The following is a 20,044-nucleotide window of genomic DNA, read 5'->3' on the forward strand; positions in this document are numbered from 1 at the left end:
TAAAGCAGTAGAAAGCTGTTCTTGCTTGTCAGAGGTTGGTATCATGAATCTGTGACATCATGCTATGAATATAATTTGTGCTTGTTCTGTTGAGGATAAGGTGTTAAAATGGAGGAGATTGTCTTTTGTGGATATGGTATAAAAATCAGTAGATCATGGGAACTAACGCTGCAAAAAAGGTCATGCTATCAGCAGGCATAATCCATTCTTTGTGGTTCTGGCCCCAAGTGTTGAACTTTTGACCAAGGGACAATTTCAGACCACCAACACTAACTTTGCCTCCCTCTTTTATTAGACATGGGGTAAAGAATTATCCTTTTTTATGTGACAATTTATAATTTTAGCTAATATTAGTTTTTATAATTTCAAATCCTGACTGTATATTTTGAAACTAATTTTCCCAACATGTTGGCCTGGTTTACGTAAAATTGAGAGTTGCACTGCCTCCCAAAAAAAATGCATAAGCTTTCTAACAGCATACCATATAGGCAGCTAAACATATTGCATGTATGCATGCAACTGGTGGAATGCTCTTTTTCATATTTTGATCAGAGTACTTAAGGTATCTATATTTTATAATAGATAAGGGATTATTTCAAATCCCCATCTAAGACAGGATTTACATAAAAATTGCCATGTCTCTTTGAACCTCGTCATGATCTGCATTATGTAAGAGGCCATTTGAGGGGACTTGCTCCTAAATAACACTTTCCCTACTAAATTTGTGTGTGTGTGTGTGTGTGTGTGTGTGGGGGGGGGGGGGGTTAGCTAAAAACCTGTTAGCTAAGAACTAGCATGACATTACCTGGCAAACCACTTTTTCAAACCTAGACAGGGAGGATATTTGAAAAGAAAGGATTTTTTCCCTCTGCATGGAGATTAATGTAGTACTCTTTTTTGTAGAAACTGGTTAGACACTGGTTAGATAGGTGTTTTCACTTTGACTAAACTGATGCCAATAAAACAAAAGTATACTACTTTTTACTGATGTCTTTAGCATAATCAGCCCACCTATAGACATAGTACTAGTCTAGTGTCATTCAAGTGAGACATCTCTGCATGAGCCTAAAGCTGCCTTTTAAGAAGTTTTCTTAATGGGGAAGGAGAAGCAGAGACGCAGCAGATGAAACTGTGGTCTGTGTTTATTCTTCTTTGGCATTAAGCTGAGGCTGTCTCTCTGTCATTATCCTTTGCGCCTTAATCCACGTGACTCAGCTGTTTCAGTCTCTCAGTGGTGGCAGGAACATCCTCATACACATTAGTTGTCTAAGATTTGGGTTCAATTCTGATTTTTTTTTATATTTCAGGAGCATGGACATTTAACTAAGACCAAGACCTGAGGCAGGGTTCCTTAAGACAGTGATAGTTATTTACTTCTCACCTCCAACAATGGTTATCATTGAGTAGGCATGCATATTTCTGTATAAATGTATAAATCCTCCCGTGTGTACAGGAAGTCAAAAATACAGGTACAGCTAAAAAAAAAATTAGAATATCATGAAAAAGTTAAATATTTTTTGTCATTCATTTCCAAAACTGAATCCCATATGTTATACAGACTCATTACACATAGAGTGAAATATTTCAAGCCTTTATTTCTTGAAATGTTGATGATTATGGCTTACAGATAATGAAAACCTAAAATTCAGTGTCTCAGAAAATTAGAATATTGTGAACAGGTTCAATATTGGAAAGTCATGGTGTCACACCCTAATCAGCTAATTAACTCAAAACACCTGCAAAGGTTTCCTGAGCCTTTAAATGGTCTTTCAGTCTGGGTTCATAGGCTACACATTCATGGGGAAGACTGCAGACCTGACAGATGTCCAGAAGACAGTCATTGACACCCTCCATAAGGAGGGTAAGCCACAAAAGGTCATTGCTAAAGAAGCTGGTTGTTGCTGTATCCAAGCATATTCATAGAAAGTTGAGTGGAAGAACAAAGTGTGGTAGGAAACGGTGCACCAGCATAACGGGATAACCACAGTCTTGAGAAGATTGACAAGCAAAATTCATTCAAGAATTTGGGGGAGCTTCACAAGGAGTGGACTGTGGCTGGAGTCAGCACATCAAGAGCCACTACGCACAGATGAATCCTAGACATGGGCGACAAATGTGGCATTCCTCGTGTCAAGCCACTCCTGAACCAGAGACAGCATCAGAAGCGTCTTACCTGGGCTGTGAAGGAAAAAAACTGGACTGTTGCTCAGTGGTCCAAAGTCCTGTTTTCAGATGAAAGTACATTTTGCATGTCATTTGGAAATCAAGGTCTTAGGGTCTGGAGGAAGAGTGGAGAGGCACAGAATCTACGTTGCTTGAAGTCCAGTGTGAATTTTCCACAGTCAGTGTTGGCCCAGTGTTTTCTGAAGTACACAGTCAACGCAGCTCTCTACCAGGAAATTTTAGAGCACTTCATACTTCCTTCTGCTGACAAGCTTTATGGAGATGCTGATTTCATTTTACAGCAGGATGTCCAGGGCGGTAGTAGCTCAGTCTGGAAGGACTTGGGCTGGGAATCGGAGGGTTGCCGGTTCAAGTCCCAGTCTTTGGTCTTGAGAGGTGCCAGGCCACTTCCTGAGCTCGTGGCAGCACTTCAACGAGAGCAGCAAGGCCATCACTCTGACATCTCTCCATTAGTGCATGTCCGTGGGGATCCTGTTTGTGCATGTGTATTTGCATGTAATTCAGCCTGTGTGTGTGTAACAATAGAGTGTAAACTGTGAATTTCCCTTCAGAGATTAATAAAGTATGACTTAACTTAAAGGTACCAAAAGGTGGTTCAATGACCATGGTGTTAATGTACTTGATTGACTAGGAAACTTGCCAGACCTAACCCGCATAGAGAATCTGTGGGGTATTGTCAAGAGGAAGATCAGAGACACCAGATCCAACAATGCAGATGACCTGAAGGCCACTATCAAAGCAGCCTGGGCTTGCAGTATAATCTGAGCAGTGCCACAGGCTGATCGCCTCCATGCCACGCCACATTGATGCAGTAATTCATGCAAAAGGAGGCCCAACCAAGTACTGGGTGGACAGAAATGAACATACTTTTCAGAAGCGTGACATTTCTGTTTAAAATACCCTTTTTTATTGATCTTATGCAATATTCTAATTTTCTGAGACACAAAGTTTTGGGTTTTCATGACCTATAAGCCATAAACATCAACATTCCAAGAAATAAAGGCTTGAAATATTTAACCCTATGTGTAATGAGTCTATAAAATATATAGGTTTCACTTTCTGAAATGAGTGACAAAAAATATTGAACTTTTCCATGATATTCTAATTTTTTGAGCTGTACCTGTAGATATAAATCATTACAACGCCAGAATGAAATAAAGGTATGTGCATCTCATAAAGGGTTTGGACAAGCTGACCAATAAGTCTCTCAAATACCAACGGGACAATTTAGGGGTAGTCCATGAGCAGAAATAAGCTGGAATCAAGGTTGTGAGAAAAAAAATGTAGGTGCCCCACAAAATGATAATTATTATTTTTTGATCAGACGTTACACAGTCTGTAAGAGCCAAACTGAAGCTTGGTGCTGCTGCGCTGCTACAGCTGGGGCATAAATGAAAGGAAAATTACTGTCAAGGTCAAGTGTGTGATCCCAGATAGATAAATAGTTTTAGACCACTACAGTACAAAGGCTAATTGTCACAGTACATTTGGATACAGAAATGTTATGTTGGACATGGATTTTTGTTCATATTTTTGTGCTGAGGATTTACTCTAAAAGAAAAAGAAAACTTCAAAACTGCAATCTGGTTAGACTGCCAATCATTAGTTGATGTTTACTGCAGCAAGTTGCAGTATAGACACCAGCAACATGGCAGTGGTCTGTACAGATTAAGACAAGAAACGACATTTTGTGTTCTGTCTGTTCCATTTTCATGAAAGTCTGCAAGGGGGAACATCGATACAACTTATGCTTTTTTATCCATTTTGTTTTGTAACATCTGTTTAGAACATTAATGCAAAAATGGATTACTTGCATGAGCAACAACTTCATCTTGAATGCTTCTGGAAAACAACAGGTTTCTCCAGCCTATTCCTTTACAGGATCAGAGGTATCTGATTTAAACAAAAGTAGCAGCATCTTTTCAAAGAACACATCCCAGTTGAATAGAATCATTCACCCTTGGGACATTATCAACACCTGTGTAAAGGCTGAAGTGGGTCCATTTAATTGTAATATTTTGGAACATCCTGTTAGTGTTGCTGTATGAATGAAAGGAAAATTACTGTGTAAGGCAGGCATGCTATCACAGATGGGCATACTATTTGTTGTTTACTGCTGCAGCACAATGGCTGTTTTTTTAACGGTATACTTGGATATTTTATGGTTTATTGATTTGTGATTTTGGCATAGAAAATTCAATAAATGAACTCTTATTTGATGGTCACAGCAACTATGAGTGCATCAGCGAAGTCACTCCTGGATTCTAAACCTCCGTAGCCTCAGGATGGGCTTAGCTTCTCTGTAAAACATTCCCAACATTATCAATAATTTGCCTGTTGAAGAGCAAGTTGCATGGTTCTGACTGTCACCTTCCACTGGGTCAAACTGGAGTAACACAAATTGAGCAAGAAATTCAATTTTAATTTATAAAAGGCAAATGAAGTGGATAAAAAAAGGACCAGAAAAGCCAACAGTTTCATTCTCAGCATCTGACTTGATTTCCAAATCTTCAGCAGGCTTTCTTTTCCTCATGTTTTATCCACATACACAAACATACTCAAACACATACATACATGGTTAAATCAGATCCTTCAATGACTCATAGCTTTTGTTTTTTGCACAGGTGTCTACTTTCTGCCTTCCCTCTTCTGGCTTTGGGAGAGGGTGAGCAAATTCTTCCTCCCTTACTGAAGAATTGTGCTCAAGCTGCCCACATCCTTCACCGTCTTTCGTTTGCCTCATTCCTCTCTTCCTGGCTTCCTCCGCCTTTATTTGTCATCCAGCCCACGTTTCATTTGCATATACAGAGCATTGTTCCCGACACTACATAATCCTCTCTTTACAGTATCAAGGCTGATGGTTCAGATGTTTTTGATCCTGTTCAAGTACAGAGGAATGCTGCCTAATCTCTGTTTATATGGGCTGCTAATGAATGCAGATATCATCATTTAACTTCATGACACTGACTTTGTATAAGCCACTTTCTGTTAGAGTGGCTTATTACTCTTTACAGTTGATTTAGAAGCTGTGGTTTCATTTGCTTAAAGTAGTAAAATTACATACGGATGAGAGCTGTGTGGTTAATTAAATTTTAATCCTTATCATGATTTTGGTCTACCCAGTATCAAACTAACCTGACTGACAGAATTCTTTTTCATTTCAATTTGGTTGGCTGCCCCTAGAAAACTGTTGTCATCTGTTGAAAATATTTAAAAAAAAGATACATTACCTGTAATTAAATCATCTTTGGTTATATAACATGTTCTCTGTCAACATTCTCTTAATATTTGTTTATGTGCATGTCAATGCACTTCCTAAACCCTTGTTTTTTTGAGAGCTATGTAAATAGATGTAAATTAGATTTATTATTTTAATATGCTCAACTGGCTCCCATCCTCTCTGCCCACACTGCTGCACAACGACACACACTTAGTCTGCACCTCTCACAGCTGCTTCTCCTGCCACGCCTCTACTTTTCTCTTACCAATTCTACACTCTAGTTTCACACTCATGGTGAAGCTGCTGTCAAGAGTGTCCATCAGTATAAACTAATCCCATTCATGCACATCCATACACATTCACATGCCACTGACGCAGCAATGGGAGCAATTTGAGGTTAAATACCTTGCTCAACATTGACATTTAACTGTAGAAACTGGGGTTTGAACCCCAACCATCCAACTGAGAGAAGGACAACTAAACCTACTGATCTGTATTTAGATTTAGTCACACTCAGTCTGTTTCTTAGATGAGGATGGACACTGAACACCAGAGCTTTTTCTTTGGTATTTATTTCCTATAATTCTGTTTGAGTATTGTGTAGCGGTGGAAAAGTGACTAATGGGGGCTGCAGCTGTGTCCCATTTGCCTTGTTTGCCTGTTTGTCTTAAAAATGTCTTAATTTTTTGGCATGTATTTTATTACCTTATTTATTTAGTCATGTTCCTCCTTTATTGTTACCACTAAGATGTTTTCAGCCCTGTTAGAATAGCTGTTAAACTTCATTAATTCTGAACCAATCAAAAATGTTTAACATGAATATATTTGCCTCAACAATAATAACTGTCTCTGCATTTGACTCAAATGATATGTCGAAGCATTATTGTCACAATCAAGCTTCATAACTGGCATATGGCTTGGCCTTATTTTATATTAATCAACAATCCTTAATGGTTGAAGTAAGTAAAGTTAGGATGTAGTTAAATCAACAATTCTGCCTGAAGGATGATTAAGAATATGGAAAATTGTTAGCAAATTGTAATTTAGCAATTTTGAAAAGGACTACAGAAAACACAACCTGACAACGATTTGTGTCCCAACACATCCCTGGAGTAAGTCAAATTATCCTATCCAGGGAGTTCCAGCTGATAAAAGGGAGATTAGAGGGGTGATTTACAACAGATTACAGAAAAGAGCTTAAATAGTACTTTGTCTGGTTTTGCACTCCTATGAAGAACTCTAATAGAGTTGTAAGAAAACAACAAAAATATAATATTGGTGAATGTGACGCACAAAGTTTGTTTTACAGTAGCTTACTATTTGATTGTCTTTATTTTGCCCAGTCCTCAAAGAATAAAATCCCTAAACCTCTAAATATTTTTTATGAATCCTCATTTAAAGGTGAAGCTGGATCCTAAAGTGTCCATTTTGAATAGGAACACACACTATTTTAACAAATTAGTAGACATAAGCAAAAACACCTAAGAAATGCATCTTTGTTTATTAAAGGTGATTGATCAACTTTTCAGTTTTTTCTTTTCTGATAAACTTATGTGAACACTTCATCATTTGTTTATCTCAATTTTTTTTTTGCAGTATTTTGTATTTGTGCAACGTTATCTAGCTCTTTTGGTAAATACTCACATTTCAAAACTGTCAGAGTATTTTCCCCTTAACTCAGATGTTTGATTGAAGCATATGTCTATATATCCTCTAAGAACTGCTTTTGGACATGACTGTTGATAATATGGCTACAATAAAAAAACAGGAGAACTGTTTTGATGTTGATCTAAAATGTGATGATTAGAGGGTGTGTCAGACTACATCTTGCTTGGTTTGGGCACACAATCTGGGCATTAAATGAGGCACAGCGCACAGGGAGTTTGAATTATATTCTTTTGAATATAAGCACTTGTCATTGTGTTTTGGACATCACATGAATCAAACCAATCGGTGTCAGCTCACATTCCCCTCAAGAGCAAGGGATGCCTGCAGGCTGACATACTATTACATACACTGCAGATTTTAGTCTCCATTCCTAGAGAGAGAGAACACAATAGTTCATGTAACTTCTCTCCTTTCATTGTGCCACTGAACTCACAGAGCACCCACACAAGAAACTGTTTGAAAAATGCTTATAGTGGATTTAATCATAACATTAAAAGAGCAGCAAAAATGTCTACAAGGAGGATCAGACAGGTTCTGTGTTGACCAGTATTTCGTGTGCTCAACATCAAATAAACATTGGCTGCTGAATATCATTGGTTTACTCATTGACTGTGTTCTCTTACATTTGTTTAACGGATACTTGACAAACTGTATTACATTCATGATAGTATATTCAACTCTCTTTTTGCAAAAGTGTTCACAGTGTTGGGTACTAATGGCACTCCAAATGGCAGCAATCCTTGGTTAACAGCATTTTTAGCAGCTAATGTTTGTTGTTGTATGACAGAACTAGCTTCTCAGTCGCTAAGCTGTTTTAATAAGCAAAGTAGTAATGTCCCATCAAGCTATATTTTCCCCACATCAGAGTTAAAACTCAGCAGAGCACTCTGTCAGAGTTCTAAATAAACTTTGAGGATGAGAAAAAAGATGGCAGCCAAATACAGTGTATTTTTAGCATATTGTGTTGTTCCATAAGAAGGTGACATCACAGTGTAATTCTTGATGCCTCAGTATCTTTGCAGCCAGCAATAGTGCAGACATGTGTGTGTTAATTCACCTGCTGAACTGGCTCTTTGACTTTTTACTCACAAATTATTGTTTCAGCTATCACAGAAATATTTCAGCATATCAAATGACAAGTATATTAAACCAGATCTGTTTAGGTTGATTGTTTATTGTGAGGTGTAACAGTAATAAGAGTTATATGTAATGAATCAAAGTAGCCTACATATAGCTACAGCTTCTTTTGTGGTGTTACAGTGTGTATTTTTTGTGAATGTCATGGCAAAACATAGTTTACTGAATATTTGGAGCCGTATGTCTACCAGGCAGAGTGGATGATAAGAAATGACATCTGCATGTAAAATACGCGTAATGTTATTGTGTAGATTAACCAAAAGAAGTCTGTTTCAAATACTTTTTACTAGGTCTGCCAAAAGATTAAAAATGTAATTACGGTTAATCTCAGAAATTCTGTATTTGATTGCAATTGATCGCACCCTTTTTATCGACTTTTAAAGTTCCACTTATTTGCATTTAAAATTGTTCCTGTGTCATTTTGAATCTTCTACTGTTTAAAACTAGGGGTAATTGACTTCTTGTGTGGATACAGACCTGCTTTTATAGGTAGACCTAAGATTATGACATGAACTTAACCATGGAAAAAAATAACCTTTTATGGATTGAAAAGGAAATAAAGGAACAGAGAAAGATAAATGTTTGGTAACACAAGGTTCAGATGATTTTTTTGCTTTCCCACTAAGCTGTCTGAGTTTTTAAAATGAACTGAAACATTAATAAGTAGTGGTGGTGTTATTTTAAATCACTGTGGCTGCAGGGAGAAGCTGCAGTGGCTAAACCAAAGTGTTTTGAAAGGGACAATAAAAGCATGAGATTAAAAATAATTAGTGATCTAATTGTGGATTTTATTTAATTGTGATTAATGCAATTAATCTTCACAGCCTTACCTTTAACACTTTATTTTTATATGCTTCACAATGGGAAAATTCATTAGAAGTATTAACTATATTAGTAAAAGATGCTTCTCAATGCACTTTTTGCACTTTTGAGGTTATCAAAGAACAACAAGCCCTCTGAAACATGGACAAAGGATTCCCAGCAAGCATCTCTGTACAACAGTCAACTCCTAAACATATTTGCCCTAAGGGCATTATATGAAAATTTGCTACATAGAACCAGATTTTAAATCTACCAATCTTATTTACCATCACTGCCATGTCCTCTGTCAACAGTTCAGCTGATCCTGAAGCTCTTAATCACTAATTTGGAAGTGCAACGAAGGAGATAGTTCATGGGTACAGTAGTATTTTGTGTTTTGAAGATAAAAAGATCAGGTTTTATGTGAATGAAGTAAGAAGACTGGCTTACATTCAAAACTAGTTATATTTCTGTAAAACTAGAAACTTGTATTTTTATTGTTGATATCACAGACTCAATAAAGTTGAATTTACTTTTGCTCATATTTATTTTCCATCAGAGTAAGAAGTCATTAATCTTTGCCCTCTAGTTTCTAGTAGTTATCTAGTAGCTTTTCTTTTGACAAAATGTAATTGCTTGGAGTGAAAATGACAACTGTATCAGATAGAAAAAGGAAAGATGCTGCATACAAAAATGATGTCCCTAGGTATACGATAGGGCTCATTTTTGAATCCATACTGGACACATAAATTTGAAAAATTCATCCATCCAAAAAAAAAGTCTTTTAAGCATATGGGCTTGGTGACATCCCACCAGGCCTTTCCACTCTGCCCTGCCAAGCTAATACAAGAGTGACTCTCCAGCAGTGATGCTATTTGTGACCAGAACAAGAGTCCACCCACTGTGCTCACTGCTATGGGGGAGGAGACATTTTTCCATTACTGTCTTTTGTAAATGAAAATATTGAATTTTGATGAGTCAGGAAGTGAATTTTTAACTTTTAGTCATTAAGTCAAATTTAGCAATGCAGCATGTTTATACCAGCTGTGTGTAGCAAAGAAGTCTGGGGAGGACAAAACAAACCTGGCCTTGGTACTTCAAGCTGACAGATCTGATTATAGCCAGGCTTGGTTTTAGCACTATAAAAACACACTGACACACTCATTGTCTTCAAACCAGTGGCATTTAAAACATTGTGCCGAAGCCTTCAAACAGCATTTAGATCATTTTAGGGAACAGCAGAAGAGAGTTTACAGGAGAGAAAAAATAGAGGGCATGAAATCATGAAAGCAAAGGATGATGAGAAAAGGAGAAAAAGAGAGGTGGGGGTGGATCTGAGTCACAGAGCTGCTTTTGATATTTGACCACTATTTACATGATAATTAACCATATACTGATAAGGTTTATATATGTTAAAATAATGCAACAGAGTTTTACATAAGCCTGTGACATCAGGGCCTCTTTGAATCATACTTACGTCTTCCATCACCATAGCTACAACCTACAGTATTGTGGAGGCGCGCTCTACATCTCACTGCTGCACTCTCTAGTGAGCTGATTTTTCAGTTATGAGTTAAGCCAAAGAGATGGATCTCTAGGGTCTGAATCTTTCTTTTCCTTTGGAAGCTTGACAGTGGCTTATGGCCTATAATTCTTTTACTGTGAAATTAACAACCCTTAAGTTGTGTGCTATTATCACCCAAATCATTATTATGATCCAGTTGTCTTTTTTTTTCTCCCTTGTTCACAGAAATTAAATATGATTTCATAAAAGAGACTGTTGCACATGAAAGTATGTTCTCACACTGCATTTGTCTGTTATGCTTCCTCATAGATATTCCTTGAAAGAAGACGCCAAGAAGTGTTATGACACAGATACGGGAGTCCTTGAGGTTCCAGTTACAGTGCAAGTTACAGGCCAGGTTTTAATTGTGTTATTTACATGTATCTATACAGACATACACACACACACACACACCCACATACACAAACACACACCAACACAGTATACCAGGCGTCTACGGGGCTTGTGTCCTACTTTGTCTCTAAGCATAGCAACTAAAGGTTGTAACCTATTTTTCTGGTAACGAGCTAAAATTATCTCCTCCCTTCAGGCCCATTTACTCCATTAATTCTAATAAAACAAGCCTTAAGAATTGTACCTAAGAGTAAGAATTCTCAATGCACTGAGAACCTGTCCACATCAGATTTTTGTAATTATTTTAGTTCATTTTCATGCCCTGAGTCATGAAGTTCTGCCTTAAATTATGCCTGGTAAGAGATATGAAAAATGTGTGCAATATTATGTTGAGTCCATTATAACAAAGAATGTGTGGGGTCGTTGTGTACAGTGTGTTTAACACAGATAAACGTACTGTTCATGAGACTTGCATGAGTTGTAAGGTGGGAAAGAGCTTTTTAGAGACTAATCTAAGATAAACCCACGTTTTACCTCATTAGGCACTGAGGAAGGAATTTTAAAAAAAATTGATGTTTGTTAAAGCAAAGCAACAAATTAATGTCCAATTTGAGCCAAAAGTTCAGGACCATGATCCATGGTTTTAAGTCCATGATAGGGACTCCTATAATCTACATGAGAATTGCCCTGCTTTAAATCTAATACAAAATAGACATAAACATATAAACCCAATGAAAACAGTGTTCTCATAAAAAAATAAAGTATTTGTGTTCATTCACACACCTGCCTCCAATCACCTGGAGCATTGGCTTCATACAAAACAAAAGCAAAGACTCCATCTAGTGGGTAGTGCCAGAATTACATTTATCACAAAAGCCTATCTCATTTGTCTCCTATTTCCTGAATTAAAGTTCTGGTCCATTTTCAGCATAAATTGGGACTTACATGCATTTCTTCAATTGAAAAAAAAAAAACAAAAAAAAACCTGTGTTCTAAAATGCATGGTTGCATAATTATTTTCAATAGAGAGCCTGTGCTGCCTTTGACTGGGTGTGAACAAGAGATGCTGTGACCAATCTGCAACCAATCATTATCAGCCATTTCTCATTAAAAATGTTTGATCTGTTAACAGGAATTAATGTTTGCAGTTACTGATTTGTTCACCTGTGGTTCATACTGTGCTGTGTGAAACATAAACACTATAAGTGAACTCAGTCTTTTCCCTGACACCAACTTGCGAGGCGTGATGGGTAAATAACTTAAGAAACACACAAAAAGTTTTATTTTAAGGTTTTTTGTTTTGTTTTGTTTTTAAATGTACATGGACCTGATAAAATTGATAATTATAGCCTGCCATGACCAGTGTTGGGTTGCATTACTTTTAAAACTGAAATATTAAATAGTGAGAAAAGATTTCTTATTTTCCTGTGTTACCCACTGACAGAACTTACACGTTAGATAGATTTACATTACAGGTAAAATTTAAAACCTTTAACCTGTTGTTAGTCATTAAATCTGCATGCAGCCTGCTGAAGTTTTTGCCTTAAAATGTGTGGACTCCACTGTCACTATAACTCTACAGACTAAAAACATCACTTACAGAAATAAAAATCTTTACAGCTCTTTAATATGTTCACAATCTGACAACAAAGTGGGCAGAGATCTTCACTATTACATAAACACTGTGGGGTAGGTCCACTAAGATTTTTTGCACAGTGCTAATGACTCTGAATTTAGCCTGAGATTTGCACCCACAGACAGCTCCCCTTTTGCACCATATCCACCAAAGAATTTGCATTAATAACATACAGGCCTTGAAATGGCCACTTAGCATGGCTTAAGATGACCAACACCTGAATGACAGACCGAGACAGGAAAAAAGGAAAATATAATGCTAGACCGAGAACTTGTGCAAAGATGGTTAGCAAAACGCACACGTAGGCACATAAGATGATTATAATATGACTATTTGCAATTCAGAAACACATGTAACACATTGTTGGACAAACTAACAGCTTTGAAAAATCTGTCATTCATTAGCCATAGCTGAAAGAAGTCATTTTGCATAGCAATAAACTTCCTGGTGCATGAATCAATATTGTATTAAATGATTAATCTGAACATTCAGGATTTTTTTTACCATGTGTATTAATGGCAGCCCACACTGCAACAGACAACAAAATTTACACCACAGGTTCACACAGACCTGATCTATGATAATAATTAACAGCTTAGTGCAGAGGCATTTATTTAATACAGAGGACCTCATTTACAGGGAAAGCAAAGTTTAATACACAGCAACAGATGCCTTAAGTGGAGATAGTTCTTCTATCTATCTCCAAGAGATAGAAGAGGGGGAGAGGGATGTAATGCCAAGTTTGATACCTCATGTCATTTGGTGTTAATGACACTACTTTTACTGCCTGTGGCCTTTGTGGATAAGTTGATATTTTGTAATGAGGCCGATTTGCGTATGAGGGGAGCAGTTTTCCACAAAAATGGGACAGGGCACTGTTTGCGCGGCTGAGCAGTTTGTATGCTTTTGTGTGCAGTTAGCATGGATTTCCCCCATGCATGTGCTCTGTGAATCAGACGCTATCTTTTTGCTGCATAATGGAGCTGAGTTAATGTTCTGAGACTTGTCTTCTCTTCTGTTTTTTGTCATGTATGAAACCTACCATGCTGCTGTCTTGGCCAGGACTCCCCAGTAAAAGAGATTTTGTATCTCAATAGGAATAAATAAAGGTTAAATAAAATAGAATTAAAAAATACATCAGATTGTTTCCACTATTTAGCCTACTGAATAGGCTCAATAACTCTCAGTCAGTTTATAATTATGTTAAAAACTCTCAAATTAACACATTAATTGCTGAATCATCATATTGTTACACTGCATAGCTCTTTTAAAGGTTTTTATGTTGCTCTGTTTAACCAAGGTTTGTCTGTCTCTTGTATAAGGTCAAAGCTAAATAATACAACCAACATCTAAACAAGCTGCTACAGCAATACACAAAATCAGAATCAGAATTGTTATCAGTCAATATCACTTATGATGATCAGGAATCAGTATCAGCAGGAAAAAAATCTGGTCAGGGTATCTTTAGCCCAAACCAAGAAATACTTTATATTTTAGCATTCATTTATTTTAAGTGGATCAATGAAAAATTATCATCAACCTTAAATAATCTTGGAACAATTTTATTTCTTGACAATTGATAATCTAACTAATAATAAAACTTGGTATTTTGGAATACAGAAACATGCAAACAATAAGTTGAGATTCTTCAAGTATAAAAATCTCTATCTGATTTTTTCCATCTCCAAGTAACAACTGCTAAGACATTTGTGCTGCACTTCTACCAGTCCTTTCCAGTAATTTTAAATCTGGTTTGTTTTCTTGCCAAATCATAACTCTTCCTCTCCCTTCCTATCTGTCCTGTCTTTACAAGTAAGGGGGGGGTGATTTTGAGGAGAGCAAAGCTATATTAAGTCTCTAAAGACTTGGCCAAGATTTCCTGTGGAGCACCAAAGCTGTTACCACAGCCTCAGGCCCTGAGGTTCTGGCAACCATACATGTTCACACATACACACACACACACACACCTACACACACACACACACGAAAAACTGACATGAGTGCTCTCTGTGCTTTGCAACATGCTTTAAGATATTTCATATTTGTCCATTCAGGTAAAGCCTGTCAATTTCACCGTCCAGGCAATTGTTACCTCAGCAGACATCCAGTTTGACCGGACTGAGGTGGATTTTGGATTCTGTTCTATTTTCCAGTCGGTTAGGAGCAGGATTCACCTGACCAACCTCTCCCTGCTACCCCAGGACTTTGGCTTCTTTAATGTTCCTGAGGTACTGCAAGAAAAACAAGTACTTGGAGGGTTTACACTGTGTTTCCACCAGCGTTGTGGTTCGGTTCAGTTCAGTTCGGCGTGGTACGTGATAGTCTGCCTTTCTGCTGACAAAAGTTGGGAAAACAACCAATCTGTACCATTCTAACTTAAACAAAACATGCCATGTTTAAATATCCTGTGAATTTTGAGGCAGCAGTTGGAGCACAGCACTGCCCTGTGGACAACATCGAAGGTACAGAACTTCCAAAGGATTATTGACAAAGAAGAGATACAGAGAGAACTGAATGCACCATTAGGAACAGGGAAGTGCTGCGTTTTTACCAAGGATGGCTGCAGAGGGGTAGATCAGACATCTGAACAGTGCTGAACCAAAAGTAAAGTGTTCAGGAGTAAAGAACATAAAATTTCTTACTGTATGGTTATATTTTCCTGCAGCCCTATGTCAGACAAAGCTTGTCTTTTTCTTGTGATAAACCGCCACATCCCAAGAAGAAAATACACATTGCTGGATGTCCTCCATTATTACCCTTTGTTGATTATTACATTTTTCTTCACTATTGACATTTTCAGGAGGCAACACTGTTTCAGACTATGATGTCATGCTGTAGGACAGCTGATATGGCTCTAATCATCTTAGCTTACACTCCCAACTAGCAAGCAGTGGTATGGTTGGCTGTGGAAATACAAGCCTGGTCAGGATACCAAATCATACCAAACTGTACTAAACCAAACCAGACCACTTGGTAGAAACCCATAATAGCAGAATCTAGCCCGTTCTTTGAGCATGGAAAATTCCCTGGAAAATTCAAAATATTTTATTGTTATAAATACAAAGGGCTGAAAGTTTTATTGGAATGATGCAGGAGGATAGTATCCCATTTTCTTTTTTTCCCTGACATTTGCTATTATTTTAGCACAGCTGTTGTTAATCATACAACATCGCAATGCTAATTTCAGTGTAAACAGGATTTTAAAGTTTGGAGACCCCTGCGGACAAACCAAAAGTCTTATCTCTCTGCAGTTTTATGTAAATGTTTAGGTAATGTTTTGTTTAAAATCTCTCCCTACTTCTTTCGATAGTCAAATGTATCTCTCATTGAGAAACTTTGCCATGAAAGATACTGGTAAAGGCTGTTTTTTTCTGACACCTACCCTGCTGCAGAGATTTTAGGGCATTAATAATAACAATGTGGAAACAGTCAACTTGTTGTTGAAGGTCTTGTTTACTGCTGTTGGACATAGGTAAGCAGTAGCAATTTAAGTTTGTTTTATAACCTATGGAACAAATCCTTACAGGAGCTTAAATAAATAAATGTAGAATGAGTTTTTTAAAGATCAACTTGAATTTGGAAATGAATGTAAGCACATTATGTTTAGTTAAATTTTGCAGAAGAAAAAATTCAAATTATCTTTGTGTTTTCTCACACAACAGTTCATTGAGGTCCAGCCTAATGATGGTTTTGGCACTCTACTCCCACAAGAGACCTTGGAGATTTTTTTGATTTTCAGTGCAAAAAAGGCCAGAAAATACCGCTTTCAGCTCAGCTGCAAATCCGGAACTAACAGGTTACTTTTCAACCTTGTGTTATTCGTAACTAAAATGTGTTATTGATTATCTAATATAGTATATGTTAAAGAGGGGGTATAACATTTTTTCGATTTTTAAAACAAACAAATGAAGTCACTATGTTGGGTGTCCATACTTCACGTATGCAACTTTTCAAACCACAAGATAAACCTATGTGGCAGAAATCTTGGAATTAGAGTGTAAACAGATGAAAATGGTTCATTGGGAATCTCTCTGAGATCTTCCCGAGACGAGATTTGATGGAGCGAACTGATGAGGTCATCGCAATAGGATCTGACTGGTTCGTCTGTGCTGCCGCTAAGCAGAATAGACCGCCCCCACAAGGCCTTTTAGCCATTTAGCCATTTAGTAACACAGTAATTAAACACTTACCAAACAGATACGTCCTGCTCTGTCTTTCACTGCTGCTGGTTTTCTTCCCCCTCTCTCTCCCCAAACTATCAGCATCAGACTCTGGGTCTAACACGTACGGATAGATATCAAAATTCGCCATATTTTACTCAGTCGGACCGGTTCATTCAAAGTTTTCAAGTACTAGCATAGCAACATAGCCACATTGGAAGGGGCAGGCACAAAACATTGAGCCCTGCCTCTGGCCAGCCTCCAGAAAATCGGCCAATCGGAGGGAAGCAGGTCTGTGGAGAGGGGGTTGTTAAAGAGACAGCAGCGAAAATGAAGCGTTTCAGACACAGGTTAAAATAAGGGTTTTTCAGGATGCCAGTGTGAGAAACATGAGGAGTTTTTGAGCTGTAAACCATGTAAAGCTACTTCGTGGGTATCAAAGAGGTGTGCAAAGCCTTGAAAAAAAGGCATAATACCCCCACTTTAACAATATCAGCTTGTTTATGTAACGTGATCAAGTTAATTACATTAAGAATGTATTTACAATGCTACAATCTAAAATTAAACATCTCATCTTTTTTGTCACCAGAGATTTCCTCTTGTCTTGCCAAGCAGTGGGCTTTTATCCACCATTGAGGCTCTCTCATTCTCTGGTCCAATTTGGGGCCACAGGTGTAGGTTGGCACTCAACTGCCATACTCTACCTGATTAACCAGTCAAAACAACCAGTCTCTCCTGTGGACAGTGATGCCATGGCTTCTGTAGATTCCAAACTGTTCTCATTTGTGCTACCAAAGGACTCAGACATCAGCATCACTCCTTTGGCAGGAAGACTTCTGCCTGGCCAGGTTGGTTGGCTGTGTCTGAAACCATGTACTGTTGTATCAATCACACATTTCAGGTATGGGGTATAAGTATATTACAAGCTCACAATAGGCCATATATGGAATTGAGAAGTATACAAACATGAATTACTTACAGTTATGTAGTTATGTAAATATTATTTTAATACATGGGAAAATGATTGGCTTTACAATTACTTTGATTTTATGCTGCTTGTTGGCTGGCTTGCTCTGTCACTGGACAGTGTATAGAGATGCAATGCATTGTGGGGTGGCTGAGGGTGACAAGTGAGCTCTTGTATCATACTTAAAAAGATAGGACTTCATGGAATTTCTCACAAACACAAAATTGCATCTGCATGTAGAATGTACTTCATAGTCACTGTTATGACAGGGTTAATATGAAAGTTGATAGTTTTGTAAACAGCAAGTGTCTTCTAGTTTATCCCTAAAAAAAGAAGGAAGTTCCTGTTTTCCTAATTCAACCATTTCTCCATTATGGTTAAGTCTATGCAATAAAGAGTTACACAATCATGGCATAAGATAATTTTTTTTCAGAATTTGGCTTTTCAAAGACCAAAATTGTAGAGCAGAGAGTTGCAGAGGTCACTGAGGAACTAATGTTGAGTTTAATTTAACATTGTAGCTATGACAAAGATGTTTACCTTTAAATTTATTAAGTATACAATTTAAGCTTGAGGTTATTCTGACATATGAAATTTGAAAACTTACCTGTATAAGGAAAAACATATATATATATATATATATATATATATATATATATATATGTGTGTGTGTGTGTGTGTGTGTGTGAGGGGGGGGGGTGTGGGTGTGTGTGTGTGTATGTATATATATATATATATATATATATATATATATATATATATATATATGTATCTAATAAGGTAGCCAATCCTTGAGAACAGTGGGGAAACTGTGAGATACAGGTACAGTACATCTAAAAAAAAAAATAATAATGAAAAAATTAAATATTTTTAGTCAGTCATTTCAGATACTGAAACCCATATATTATATAGACCCATTACACATAGAGGGAAATATTTTAAGCCTTTATTTCTTGAAATGTTGATGATTATGGCTTACAGATAAATAGAGATAGATAGATAGATAGATAGATAGATAGATAGATAGATAGATAGATAGACAGACAGACAGACAGACAGACAGACAGAGAGACACACAGACAGACAGATAGATAGATAAGACAATATTACGTAAGATTGATACAAAAATTATATTTTAAACAGAAATGTCAGGCTTCTGAAAAGTATGTTCATTTCTCTGCACCCAATACTTGGTTGGGCCTCCTTTTGCGTGAATTACTGCATCAATGTGGTGTGGCATGGAGGCGATCAGCTTGTGGCACTGCTCAGGTGTAATGGAAGCCCAGGCTGCTTTAATAGCGGCCTTCAGGTCATCTGCATTGTTGGGTCTGGTGTCTCTCATCTTCCTCTTGACAATACCCCACAGATTCTCTATGGGGTTCAGGTCAGGCCAGTTTCCTAGTCAATCAAGTACAGCAACACCATGATCATTGAACCAGCTTTTGGTACTTTGGCAGTGTGGGCAGGTGCCAAGTCCTGAAATGAAATCAGCATCTCCATAAAGCTTGTCAGCAGAAGGAAGTATGAAGCGCTCTAAAATGTCCTGGTAGATGGCTGCGTTGGCTGTGGACTTCAGAAAACACAGTGGACCAACACCAGAAGATGCCATGGCAGCCCAAATCATCACTGACTGTGGAAACTTCACACTGGACTTCAAGCAACGTGGATTCTGTGCCTCTCCACTCTTCCTCCGGACTCTGGGAACTTGATTTCCAAATGACATGCAAAATGTACTTTCATCTGAAAACAGGACTTTGGACCACTGAGCAACAGTCCAGTTCCTTTTCTCCACAGCCCAGGTAAGACGCTTCTGAAGCTGTCTCTGGTTCAGGAGTGGCTTGACACAAGGAATGCCACATTTGTCGCCCATGTCTAGGATTCATCTGTGCGTAGTGGCTCTTGATGTGCTGACTCCAGCCACAGTCCACTCCTTGTGAAGCTCCCCCAAATTCTTGAATGAATTTTGCTTGTCAATCTTCTCAAGACTGTGGTTATCCCGTTATGCTGGTGCACCGTTTCCTACCACACTTTTTCCTTCCACTCAACTTTCTATGAATATGCTTGGATACAGCACTCTGTGAACAACCAGCTTCTTTAGCAATGACCTTTTGTGGCTTACCCTCCTTATGGAGGGTGTCAATGACTGTCTTCTGGACATCTGTCAAGTCTGCAGTCTTCCCCATGATTGTGTAACCTACTGTCCCAGACTGAGAGACCATTTAAAGGCTCAGGAAACCTTTGCAGGTGTTTTGAGTTAATTAGTTGATTATGGTGTGACACCATGACTTTCTAATATTGAACTTTTTCACAATATTCTAATGTTCTGAGACACTGAATTTTAGGTTTTCATTAT

The 20,044-nt window shown here is 37.7% G+C and overlaps 1 protein-coding gene across 1 annotated transcript in view; it reads left to right on the forward strand.

The window, feature by feature from the left end:
* The window catches only part of cfap74 (cilia and flagella associated protein 74), a 74,012-nt gene that overhangs the window by 37,410 nt on the left and 16,558 nt on the right, over positions 1 to 20,044 (forward strand). Inside the window, 4 exon segments of the mRNA XM_041798707.1 lie at positions 10,845 to 10,932; positions 14,619 to 14,792; positions 16,227 to 16,360; positions 17,314 to 17,572. Of these exon segments, the coding sequence (XP_041654641.1) occupies positions 10,845 to 10,932; positions 14,619 to 14,792; positions 16,227 to 16,360; positions 17,314 to 17,572 (655 nt within the window).

The sequence above is a fragment of the Cheilinus undulatus genome, linkage group 11 (genome assembly GCF_018320785.1).
Source record: "Cheilinus undulatus linkage group 11, ASM1832078v1, whole genome shotgun sequence".
Lineage (NCBI taxonomy): Eukaryota > Metazoa > Chordata > Actinopteri > Labriformes > Labridae > Cheilinus > Cheilinus undulatus.